Here is a 12744-nt window from a genome sequence, read left to right as displayed (position 1 = left end):
GAGAAGTAAACCCAGGGAATGTTTCCATGTGTGGCAGCTCCAATTCCATGGATGCAGCTGCAAACAGGGTGGAAACACGTCCTGTGTGACTTACTCACCTCTTTGCTGACCACACCAAAATAAACCACCCTGCAGTGCCTTACACCTCCTGTTTTCCCGGGAAGCAGAGACAATGTGTGTGTCTGAAATACACCCCATCCCTCTTCAGTGCCAGGCAAATAATTTGGACAGCAGCTGTGGGTTCAATTCCCAGAATTATCATCCCTATTTGTGCCCCAAACTCCCTGCCTATAAAACGGAGCAATGTTACAATTTTTCAATGCGCGTTACTCGGGAATAAACTTTGATTTTAAGAGTAACTAAAATCCTTGCAAAGGCGTTTTTGCAGTGCTGTAAATCAGGGGGAAAGGCTGGTACTGACCCATCCGAGCCTGGCCTGGAGGAGGTGCTGTCAGAGGAGGTGGAGGAGGTGGAGACCACGGAGGAGGCCACGGAGGTGACCGAGAGCCTCCTGAGGGTGGAGGACATGATGTAGGGCAGCACCACAGAGCCAGACCTGCTGGGCTTCCTCTCGGTCAGGGAGGGGGGCTGCAGGCAAAAACAGGGCTGAGAAACCACAGAATCACAGAATCACAGAATCAACTGGGTTGGAAGGGACCTCCGAGATCATCCAGTCCAACCCTTGATCCAACCCCGCCATGGTTCCCAGCCCATGGCACTGATGCCACATCCAGGCTCTGCTTAAAAACCTCCAGGGATGGAGAATCCACCCCTTCCCTGGGCAGCCCATTCCAATGGCTGAGCACCCTCTCTGCAAAGAAATTCTTCCTAATCTCCAACCTAACCCTCCCCTGGCACAGCTGCAGACCCAGCCCTCTTGTCTTGCTGATGGTTGCCTGGGAAAAGAGACCAACCCCCCCTGGCTCCCCCCTCCTGGCAGGGAGTTGCAGAGTGAGGAGGTCTCCCCTGAGCCTCCTCTTCTCCAGGCTGAGCCCCCCCAGCTCCCTCAGCCTCTCCTCACAGCACTTGTGCTCCAGTCCCTTCCCCAGCCTTGTTGCCCTTCTCTGGACCTGCTCCAGCCCCTCCACATCCTTCCCAACCTGAGGGCCCAGAGCTGGGCACAGCACTCCAGGGGTGGCCTCCCCAGTGCCCAGGGCAGGGGCACAATCCCTGCCCTGCTCCTGCTGCCACACTATTCCTGAGCCAGGCCAGGATCCATTGGCCTCTTGCCCCCCTGGGCACACTCTGGCTCCTGTTCAGCCTCCTGTCCATCCCCACTCCCAGCTCCCTCCCTGCCTGGCTGCTCTCCAGCCCCTCTGGCCCAGCCCGTGGGGCTGAAGGAGGTAAATCCCAGCTCACGAGGGGGGAGAAAAGGGGGACGTGGATGCTTTGGAGGCAAACACTGCCCAGCCAGGCTGGCTCACCAGGGTGATGACCCCGTACTGCTTCTCCACCTTCCTCCTGAGCTCCCGGAAACAGCCCGTGAGCCGCTCGTGCAGCGGCTTCAGCTGCTCCGTCAGCTTCTCCCCGTGGATCCGGATCCCCTCCGCCAGCAGGGGCATCTGTAGGGAGGGGAAAAACCAAGTCCCAAGAAGATAAATCAGCCCTGCTGCTCCAGGAAGGGGTTTTCACGGAATCATAGAATCAGCTGGGTTGGAAGGGACCTCTGAGATCATCAAGTCCAACCCTTGGTCCAACCCCGCCGTGGTTCCCAGCCCATGGCACTGATGCCACATCCAGGCTCAAAATGTTCAGTGCACTTAAAGGACTTAAATCAACGTGTTTTGGGTTTGAAGAGGCAAAACTAAGCAGTGATGAGGCAAGGAAGCTCAGCTACTGACCTGTGCCACTCAAACCCCACAGTGTGAGCTCCAGGTGCTCAAAAATATGACCATTTTTCCCACTTATATCCACAGTTCCAAGGCCAGGTTGGAGCAACCTGGGCTCATGGAAGGTGTCCCTGCCCATGGCAGGGGGTGGAATGAGATGGGCTTTAAAGTCCACCCCCAACTCAACCCATTCCATGATTCCCTCTTGCCCCCTCAGGTTCCTTATTCTGCTTTGGAAAAATGCCATGTTTAAATGTCAGAGCACCACTTCTCAGCCCCCAGGGCTGTGGGACTGTGAGGTGGCTTTAACCACCCTCTGCTGGGTGGGAATATGTAAAATGTTACAGGATGCCACTGACACCCCAAGAAAACAAGGCAATTTTCACCTCCCTGAGGGTCAAAACACACCAATTCCAATGGTCACCCCAGCAGGTCTGATGATTTCATGAAGAGGTACCAGATATTTGGATCCTCAGGAGGGAAAAGCCCCCACCACTCTGGCAAATATTCCAGAGTAACACAAAGCATAAAGTGGAATATTTTAGGCCACAATTTTAGGATGCAGCAGTTCCCTTAAAATAAAAAGCAACTGGGCACTGTCCAGATTGTCTCTCTGAAAAAAAATGAGGATGAAAAAGCCTCTGCCCTTCCCCAGTTCCAGACCTGGATGGCAATTTGTTGCTTCAGCAGCTCGATTTTATCTTGATCTTCGGGATGTTCCTGAAGATACTTCTCGGTGAAAAAGGCCTGGAAGCAAAGAGAGAACATGAAAAAGGTGATACAAACACCACCCTGCTTTCCCAGGGGAAGATCCCTGGGATTCAGAAGCAATTCACTGCCATTATTCCTCATATTATGCCAGATTTTGCCACCTCCCTGCCACCGAGCTGAGGGAAAAAGAACTGGGGTTATTTGTGGAGAAATGGGGCAAAAAAAGGGCTTTTTTTGTTTCCATAAATAATAATTTCAGTGAAACATATATTTTAAAAAGTTACTCCATCAGAAAGGTCTCACTCAATTCCAACTCCCTCCTCATAAACCAGTGTTGATTGGAATAACCCAGGTTACATTAATTCTCCCTTCAATGTGAGGAGCAGGCCCAAAATCTTGACTTTTCACCTCAAAAAGCCTCTAGCTTTCAGCAGCCAAGGACACCCCAGACCTGCTCCAAGGTGACCTGCTCCAATTCCCTTCAGCTTTGGGATTTAAGCCCTGAAATCCAACCTTTTCACCTGGGGCTTGTTACAAAGACTCAGTAGAAATATATAAAGCCTCTGCTGAGGTTTGGGCTCAGCAAAGCACCTTTAGTCTCCACTTCTCCTGGGTTTACCTTCAATCACCACAATCTAGTCTTGGTTTAAAGCTGAACAAAACCAAATCCACTTTCCTGGACTGAAGCCTTAAAATTGTGCCAATTCCCAGGATGTGCTGCAGTGTCCCACTGGAAAGGATCACAATTCCGGGGCAGAAATGTTTCATTTTTCTTTTTTCCTAGATAAAATCCCTAATCACTTTTTAATTTGGCTTTGAAATGCCTCCCTGAACTACTTCAGCCTCTGAATGTATTTTTTTCCTCCTGTGTGCCATTAACTGGACTGTTGGACAAGTGTTTATAGGGCTGGGGTATGATCCCAAAAAGGCTGATGGCAGGAGGAGGTGAGCCTGGGAAAGGGCTGCTGGGGAGGTCCCAGAGGAATTGTCTTGAAAGTGTTCAATTATTGCAAGAAGAAAGATGTTAAAAACACAGATTTTGGCTTTTTGGCTCCAATGAAACAATTAAAATTTGAGATTTGAGCCGCCCACAAAAGCCAAATGTTCTGATCTTCAGCTGAAATAGGAAAATATGAACCAGAAATGAGTATTTCCAGATGTGGTCACGGATACTTTGTGTTTCCTGGTTTTAACTGCTTTCCCACTTTCGTAATTCTACACTTTATGTCAGCCTTAATTCATAAAATGGGAGGATTTAGGGCCAAATTCAGCCTGGCAGAGTGTGCAAGTCCTCTGGAACAAGCAGAGTCAGCCCCTGGATAAATCAGCCCCTCTCCCATTTAACTTGTGCTCTTCATTCCATGTGACTGCAACACATCCGAGAAGGATCAGACGTGTTTTAACACCACCCCTTCAGTTTAGGGAAAGAAGCACTAGATTTTTGGGCTGGGAATGTCACCAATAGGTGCTGGGAACCAACAGCTTCAATTAAACATCCCAAAAAAACAAAGAACCTACGCTGGGGTCAGCTGGATAAACCCAGGGAGGAAATACTGCTTTTTCCCCTGAAATATTTGCTTTTTGCTGCAAGACTCCAAACACAGATAATTTGCTGGCAAGAGAAACCCTAATTTTCCTTCACATTAACAATACAAGGGAGAAAGAGCAGTTTTTAGCCTTTCTTTGTCACCTGCACTGTGCTCTGTGCCCCCTGAGACAGGAGCAGGTTGTTGTCACCCCTGGAAAGGAGGCCCAGGAGAGCTGGATCACCCCCCCCATGGCAATGCACGGCCCCAAAACTAAACACTGCAAAGGTTTTTCCACCTTGCAGGCAGTGGGAATCTCTGCTCTTTGTTCTTCCCTGCTCCTCTCTGAGCTCTGAACACACGGACACGGGATGTGCCGTGGCTGGGGAACAGCTGGAAGCTCAGCTGAACCTCCCAGGTTTCCACCCAGGCCTTCAGCACTGCAGAGGTCACGGGGCTGAGCTCCACATCAGAGGGACATGGAATGGTTTGGCTTGGAAAGGATCTTCCAGATCAATTCATTCCGCCCCCGGCTCCGAGCTGCCTGCCTGTGAAGTGACCAGAATTTCCAGGGGTCAAACCTACTGGAAAAGTCTCCTCCTGGAAGCCCAGAGGGGAATTTAACTTTGTCCAGGCTGGTCTGGAGGGGAAGCACCAGGATCTGAGAGCCTTTGAGGGAGGAATGAAACCAGGGGAAAGAAACACAACTTCACCTTTTCTCATGGAATGGTTTGGGTGGGAAGGGACCTTAAAGATCCCTAAAACCCCTGCCAGGGGCAGGGACACCTTCCATGAGCCCGGGTTGCTCCAAGGGCACTTCCAGGGATGGGCAGCCACAGCTTCTCTGGGCAACCTCAGGGTCTCCCACCCTCAGAGGGAAGAATTTCCTCCTAATATCTAATCTAAACCTGCCCCTTTACAGCTTAAGGCCATTCCCCTTGTCCTGTCCCTCCATCCCTTGTCCCCAGTCCCTCTCCAGCTCTCCTGGAGCCCCTTTAGGCCCTGGAAGGGGCTCTCAGGTCTTTCCTGGAGCTTTCCTTTCTCCAGGTGAACCCCCCCAGCTCTCCCAGCCTGGCTCCAGAAACCTGGAGGTTCCTTGAGCGAGACCTTTTCATAGTTGGTGTATCCCCCCATGACGGCCGGGTCCACGATCCCGTTGAGGAGCATGGACAGGGGGTGCACAGGGAGGCTCCTGTCCCAGATGTGCTGCTGGACAATGTTGGTGATCTTCTCGTTGGTCAGCTCCATGGTTTCTATGGCATTCTCCAAGGGGCTGATCTCTTCCTGAGGGAGACAAAAAAACCAGGATAAACCAGGTTAGAATAATAACCATCCTTCCCTGTGAGGGTGGGGAAGGGCTGGGATGGAATTCCCACAGAAGCTGGATCCTTGGAGTGTCCAAAGACAGGTTGGACAGGGCTTGGAGCAACCTGGGCTCATGGAAGGTGTCCCTGCCCCTGGCAGGAGGTGGCACTGGATGGGGTTTAAGGTCCCTTCCAACCCAAACCATTGCATGATTCCAGAAGTCTATGATTTATTCCTCCCCACTGAATATAAAACTAAGGAATTTAAGTTACTGATGTGCCACATCCAATGGGGGAAGGACTGGCAATCCTAACTGTTCCAAGGGATTCCTGGAGGGATTGGAGGGCAGGAGATGCAGCCCCACACAGAACTCACCGTGGTGACCTGCTTGACCTCAAACCACTTGAGGATGCCTGGGAATGAATAAGCTGTGGTGTAGGTTGTCCTTTCTATCCACATGGTCTGGCCAAGAGAAGGAAAAAAAAATGCCAAGGTGTAAGGAAAATATTGGGCTTGCAATTCAATTCTCCCCCCCCGTGGAGGGTGAGGCTCCCAGAACAGGCTTGGCAGGACCTTCCCCAACCATTCCCACCTGCACTAAGTGGGAGGGAGCCCCTTGCTGTGCTCTGTGGGAAGCTGGGGCTGCACAGCTCAATATTGATGGATTCTGATGGATTCTGAATGTTAAAACTCCAGCTCTGGAGCCCCTTGGCACCAACACCCTGGCAAAGATTGCAGTGCCAAGGGCAGCCCTTTTTTTTTCTCCTACATTTTAATACCAAACCTCCCTGGCCACAGATGGGAAAAGGTGACAGTTTTGGTCAAAATGCCCCCAAGAAAACAAACAAAAGGCAAAGGACTCACAGCAAACTCGTTGTCTGGATCTTTCTCTCCTTTCCTGACTGGTCTGGAGTGTGTGAATTGCTGCACCTCGTTTGCTCTGTAGTAGCTGGAAAGAAGCAGAGTAAATGCTGAGTTTCCTCACCTCCCACCCTCCTTTGCAGAAATATTCAACTCTTTTCTTCTCACAACGAAGTTTAAACTGGATATTAAACAAATTTCCACCAGGCACAAAGGCACTGCAGCCTGTGCCTAAGTTAGCTGGGGAAAATACAAAGGAAATGTTGAGGGGAAAAAGAAAATGAATTACTTTAGGATCTGTTCAGGGACAGGTTTATCTTTGTAATTAGGTGGCAGGTTCATCACAGGCTTCACAATAAAGCACTGCACATCTGAGCAGCTCTGGTTAAGGATGAAAAACCAGGAATCCTTTTGGGAAAACAGGAGAGCCAGAGAAACACCCTCCCTGTTTTCAGCAAGTGTCAGAATTCCCCACAATTCCCTGTGCTCTTGTCGAGTTTGAAGGAAAACACTAGTTCATCACAAATCCCAGGCACTGCATTGCATCTTGCAGTTTGTAGGATTAAAAGCCCATCAAGATAAGGGTTGTACTTATCCCAGAATCATGGAATGGTTTGGGTTGGAAGGGACCTTAAAGCCCATCCAGTGCCACAGGCAGGGACACCTCCCACTAGCCCAGGTTGCTCCAAGCCCTGTCCAGCCTGGCCTTGGACACTCCCAATTATTGAAATTCCCTGGTGAACCGCTTGGGAAGCCTCAGAAATTGCTGATTTCTACTTTGGGAAACAAGAAAAAGGAAAGCAGGATTCTGTCCTGGGTTCTGCTCTTCTCTCTCACCCCCCAGTGATTTATCAGACTCTGCCAGCACAGTGGGGCTGCCCCTCCTTCCCTCTCACTTCTTAAATTCATACATTTTAAATAATTAATAAATCCAACCCAAGAAAAGAACCGTTTTTAATCAAGGAACAGCTACTTCACCTCCAGCTCTTGCACCTGTGAACCCCCACAGACATCAAAAAAAAAAAAAAAAAAAAAAAAATAAAAATCAGTAACAGTATCCCCAAGCACAACAGCTCCTCCAAAATTCTGTTGGAAGGACCATGCTGAGGCTTCACAGAGGGAAAAACCCTGGATGGCAAAGCAAAGCTGAAGGAATTTGACCTCCATTAGCAGATTACTTCTGGGAATCACCTGCCAACTGCCCCCTGAAGGGGGTAAAGGCAGCCCCCACACATCCTTCCCCTCACTGAGGGCACTTCTAAGCAGTGTTTGGAAAGCCAAAGCAAGGTCATCCAGCTGGATCCCTGCCAGAGCTGAGCCCAACCCGCATCAGATCAAGCTCTGAGCCCGAGCTGATTCCTCCTCTCTCTCAGGAGAGCTTATTAGCCCGGGCTCTGTGCCAGGATGAGCATCCACACACTCCCAGTCCCCAACTGGTGCACGACTGGTCTGCTGGAGGCTCCAGGCAAGGCCAGAGACTGTGCCCAGCTCCCAGGGCACTGTCAGCAAAGCAAAAGGACCCGTTGTTTTATCACAAAACAGCCATGAAAACAGATCAAACCGAAGGAAAAAAGAGCCCGAGACAAAGGAGGGTAAAAAAGCCCGAACTGAAGGCAAACTACAGAACCATCAAGGTCTGCCTGACACAACACTGAGACTCCTCATCTTCTCAGAAGGTGTCTGGAGGAGTCTGGGAGGAACCTGTCCCAAATCCAAGCTGTGCAGCTGCTCCCCTTCCTCGTGGGGCTGTGCCAGAGCCCCGGAACCAAACACCCCCAAGCTTTTGGTAGAGTTCAGATCTGCATCCAAACTTGTGCAGTTCAGGTTCATCTGGAGCCAAAAACATTAGAACAAACACAAACAGATGCAAAGGAAGTAGCTGAAACAAAGCAGCAACAGAAGAGGCAGTTTTGATACCGAGTTTGGTCTTGACTGAATTTTAATTTCCTCTGTGGATTCAGTGCTTGGCAGGATTATTGCAAGGGAAGCATCTGGTATCACTGCTTGAGCTGTGCCTCCGTGCACAGGATTTTGAGGCCAAAATGGACCATCAGATGCTCCAGTCTGGCCCAGGAACTCGGTTTTTCCTGCTGTTGGTCTGCCAGGAGCCCCCCTGACACTGCCTGGAGTCACCAGCAGGGATGTGAAGCATCTTCACCAGGCTGCACTGGGTCAGGCTCACAGTGAAGAGGATCTCAAGCCTACTGGGCTGCTGGGACACAGCCTGGAGCTCCACCAGCAGAGGGGCAAAAGAATAAGAATTAAAAAATAGTAAGAATAAAAGACCAGTAAGAGTAAAAAAAAAATAAGAATAAAACTCAATACAAATAAACCCCAGTAAGAATAAAAACCAAGAAGAATAAAAACCAACACAAATAAAAAAACAACAAGAATAAAAAACAAGAACAAAACCCAATACGAATAAAACCCAATATGAATAAAAACAAGAATAAAACCCAATAAGAATAAAACCCAATAAGAATAAAAACAACAAGAATAAAAACAACAAGAATAAAAACAACAAGAATAAAAACAACAAGAATAAAAACAACAAGAATAAAAACAACAAGAATAAAAACAACAAGAATAAAAACAACAAGAATAAAAACAACAAGAATAAAAACAACAAGAATAAAAACAACAAGAATAAAAACAACAAGAATAAAAACAACAAGAATAAAAACAACAAGAATAAAAACAACAAGAATAAAAACAACAAGAATAAAAACAACAAGAATAAAAATATGAGTAAAAAACAATAATAAAAATACAAATAAGAATAAAAATACAAATAAGAATAAAAATACAAATAAGAATAAAAATACAAATAAGAATAAAAATACAAATAAGAATAAAAATACGAATAAGAATAAAAATACGAATAAGAATAAAAATACGAATAAAAATAAGAATAAAACTAATAAGAATAAGAATAAGATCTTGGGTCTAATTTTTATAAACTTTTTTATATATTTTATATATTATTATATATTGTATATTTTTATATATATTATATTTTTATACAATATTTATATTTTTTATAATTTTTATAAGTAGTTATATAGCAGAAGTAGATTTTAGAAGCAGCAACCCTTATTCACTTACCCTTAGCACAGAAACTACACACGTTCCCCCACCCCATCACTCCATTCCATGCTCCCATATCATTATCCCCTGAATTCCAGTGGAAAATGTTTAGTCTATGTCATGGTTTGAGATAGCCCCAAAAAGAAGATGAAGATGATGAAGAAGGGGTCTCAAAAAGCCCCCAGCCCCAATTCCCAAGGGGCACGAGCACCATGAGGGTGGTGCAGGGCAAAAGCCAGTGGGTGGATGAAACCTGGGACTGGACAAGCAATATTCTAAATTGTACCATCTGGACAGAGGAGGAGCGTGTGTCTTGTAATCTCACGCCTCAGAGGCACAAATTAAAATCCTTTTCTCATCTCACCTCCCAAACTAACTCGCCTCGGAGTTTTTTTTCCTCCCTGCATTTTCTTTAGGCAACACCTGCAGCCTGTTCTGGGTTCACCCAGACAACAGCTTGGTTAACCCTGACAGCACCAAGCTGCCCCCTCTTCTTCCAGCCTGTTTAAATTCCCTGTTACAACTCCAGATATCCCTATTTTTGTGCCTTCCAAGCCCCCCTGGAGCAACGAGCTCCTTGCTTATTATTGCTGGCCACCCATTCCAGGAAAGAGGTGGCTCTTGAAGGTGCCCAAACCTCATCAGAAGCAAAAGATACACTGTTTAGGAGAAGCTTTGATGTCTTCCCCTGGAGGGGCAGTGCTGGTCATCTTCTCAGCACTGGGGAACTGGGTCAGCAGCTTCAGGTTGAAGTCCTCCCTCCGCTCGTACTCCTTGCCACGGTAGATGAAGATTTTATTCTGGGGGGGAGGAGAGGAAAAAAGAGAATGAGAACGAGCTGCCAAACACCCCCAGAGCAGTCTCAGAGGTCTGGTTCATGGGAAGGGATGGGTTTTCAGCTCGACAGACAGAAGAGGTGAGGGAAGGAATGGGTTGGAGTGAGAGCTCAGCAGCTCTGGGGAGGCAAGGCCTGGCAAAGGGAACCTCAGGTTTGCCTACAAAATACACAGAATCAGAGAATACTTTGAATTAGAAGGGACCCTTTGGTTTGAATTAGAAGGGACCCTTTGGTTTGAATTAGAAGGGACCCTTTGGTTTGAATTAGAAGGGATCCTTTAGTCTGAATTAGAAGGGATCCTTTAGTCTGAATTAGAAGGGACCCTTTAGTCTGAATTAGAAGGGATCCTTTAGTCTGAATTAGAAGGGACCCTTTAGTCTGAATTAGAAGGGACCCTTTAGTCTGAATTAGAAGGGACCCTTTAGTCTGAATTAGAAGGGACCCTTTAGTCTGAATTAGAAGGGATCCTTTAGTCTGAATTAGAAGGGACCCTTTAGTCTGAATTAGAAGGGACCCTTTAGTCTGAATTAGAAGGGACCCTTTAGTCTGAATTAGAAGGGATCCTTTGGTTTGAATTAGAAGGGATCCTTTGGTTTGAATGAGAAGAGATCCTTTGGTTTGAATGAGAAGGGATCCTTTGGTTTGAATGAGAAGGGATCCTTTGGTTTGAATGAGAAGGGATCCTCTGGTTTGAATGAGAAGGGATCCTCTGGTTTGAATGAGAAGGGATCCTTTGGTTTGAATGAGAAGGGATCCTTTATAAGCCATCTAGTCCAACCCCCCTGCAATGAGCAGGGACATCCTCAACTCCATCCCTTGTGTTCATATCCTCACAAACACATCCAGGTGTCACTGAGCTACCCCTGCTTTCCAGCACCCCAAGAACCCACAGCTCCAACACAGGGGCTGGTTTTAAGTGAGAGAACATGTTTGCCAAAAAGTTCTTTAATGCAGGGAGCTGGTCCTTGAGCCCACTGGTGGTGGGAGTGACCTGAGGGACCTCCCTGTGCACAGGCAGGAGTTTTCCCTGGCCCATTCCTGACTCCCTTCACTCCATCACCCCAAATGTCCAGCCCTGGCAGTTTTGCTTGCCAGACCAAACACCAGCCCATGGCCAATTATTTTTCCAGCCTGTCCACCTGGTTGTGGTGCTTTGTGGAAGAGAAGGACCCAAAAACATGCCCTGGAGGCCAAAGCCTTCCATGCCATTCCACCACACAGCTCTAATTAAACACCCTCCTCTTTCACTGAGCTTGGATTCCACTGAAGGCCAGAACTTCAAACAACTTCAGCCTGAGAATGTAAATATTCCTGAATTTTCAATAATAGCCAGGAATATTCTCTGGCATGCCCATGAGACTCATTCATGCTCAGCCTCAGACAAGAAGAACCTTTGCACTTTAATTCCTCTGCATGAGACAAACTCTCACTGATGTGCCTGAGCACTGGAATGATCCACGCCTGAAAATCAGGCTGATCCAGGCTGAAAAGCTACAGGATGAATTCTTCCCAGGCTAAACATTCCCTAACAGCAACAATCTCATGGCAGAGGGCACCGATATAAAAGGAAGATTCTGTTTAAATCCTATTGCAACACTCTATTAAAGCTGGGAACACACAGAATTCCATCTCTTAATTGTCTCTTTTTAGACACTGAAATGCTCTGAAATACTTCAGGGATTTAGATGTGTCAGTGACATGCAAAGGAAAAGGAGTTTGGCATCCAATTCTCTTGGTATCTGTGGAAAAGCTGGGATTTTTGGGGTCCCCAGCACTGCAGGAAGGGAGTGTTGGAAGAATTCTTACCCGGAGGAAAGAGGGGAAACCCTGCCCATAGTATCCAACAGCAAAGTACTCTGGCTGAGGCCTCATTGCCTTCATGATATTCTCATAAAAAGTAGCTCTTTTTTTCTGGAAAATAAAAAAAAAGTAACTCTTTTTTTCTGGAAAAAAATAGGGGGTTTTTTTCTGTGAAAAAAAAAAACCAACCTCTTTTTTTCTGGAAAATAATAGAAAATAAAAAGCAGCTCTTTTTTTTCTGGAAAATAAAAAAAAGTAACTCTTTTTTTTTCTAGAAGACAAAAAAACCACACCACATTTTCCCTCTGGACACTGCCAGGCTGGAGCTCCCAGCAGCTCTCCCTGACAATGCATTTTACAATTTGCCTTTTGGATCCACTCTCTGCTGCTTGTCCATTTACTTGATTAAATATTTGGTTTGTCTGGACCAGAACCAAGTTCATTTCCTGGTCTGCAGACGTTGAGAACGATGCCATGGCTTTTAGGATTCCAGAAGGATACTTGAAATCCTTAACTGCCTGAAAGCCAATTAAATATAAATATATTCTGAAGCTGAGCAGACACAAATGGTGACAAATGTCAGAGAACTGGCAGAAATCAAACTGGGCAGATGATCCTCCTGTGAAAGAACATAAAGACCATCTGGTTCCACCTTTAATTACTAAAAAATATAATTCAGAACCAAGAGGATTCTGTAGTTCTGTGTTTTCACACAGCAGTTTTACCACAGAAGTAACGAGGTGATGAGATTTAGGGAGCCTGAAAAAACACCTTGCAAATGTTGCTT

General features: G+C 46.8%; 1 protein-coding gene across 1 annotated transcript in view; it reads right to left on the bottom strand.

Moving 5' to 3' along the window:
* The window catches only part of DOCK5 (dedicator of cytokinesis 5), a 77745-nt gene that overhangs the window by 7963 nt on the left and 57038 nt on the right, over window positions 1–12744 (bottom strand). Inside the window, exons 40-48 of the mRNA XM_027718908.2 lie at window positions 11964–12068; window positions 9978–10119; window positions 6522–6603; window positions 6236–6320; window positions 5747–5833; window positions 5174–5350; window positions 2493–2576; window positions 1425–1562; window positions 422–588 (exon numbers count right to left, since the gene is read on the bottom strand). Of these exons, the coding sequence (XP_027574709.1) occupies window positions 422–588; window positions 1425–1562; window positions 2493–2576; window positions 5174–5350; window positions 5747–5833; window positions 6236–6320; window positions 6522–6603; window positions 9978–10119; window positions 11964–12068 (1067 nt within the window). The remainder of the gene's footprint in view (window positions 1–421; window positions 589–1424; window positions 1563–2492; window positions 2577–5173; window positions 5351–5746; window positions 5834–6235; window positions 6321–6521; window positions 6604–9977; window positions 10120–11963; window positions 12069–12744) is intronic.

Source organism: Pipra filicauda, unplaced genomic scaffold, assembly GCF_003945595.2.
Source record: "Pipra filicauda isolate LSUMZ 115617 unplaced genomic scaffold, ASM394559v2 scaffold498_size1627759_pilon, whole genome shotgun sequence".
NCBI classification, from domain to species: domain Eukaryota; kingdom Metazoa; phylum Chordata; class Aves; order Passeriformes; family Pipridae; genus Pipra; species Pipra filicauda.
This window is presented reverse-complemented; position numbering and strand designations above follow the sequence as displayed.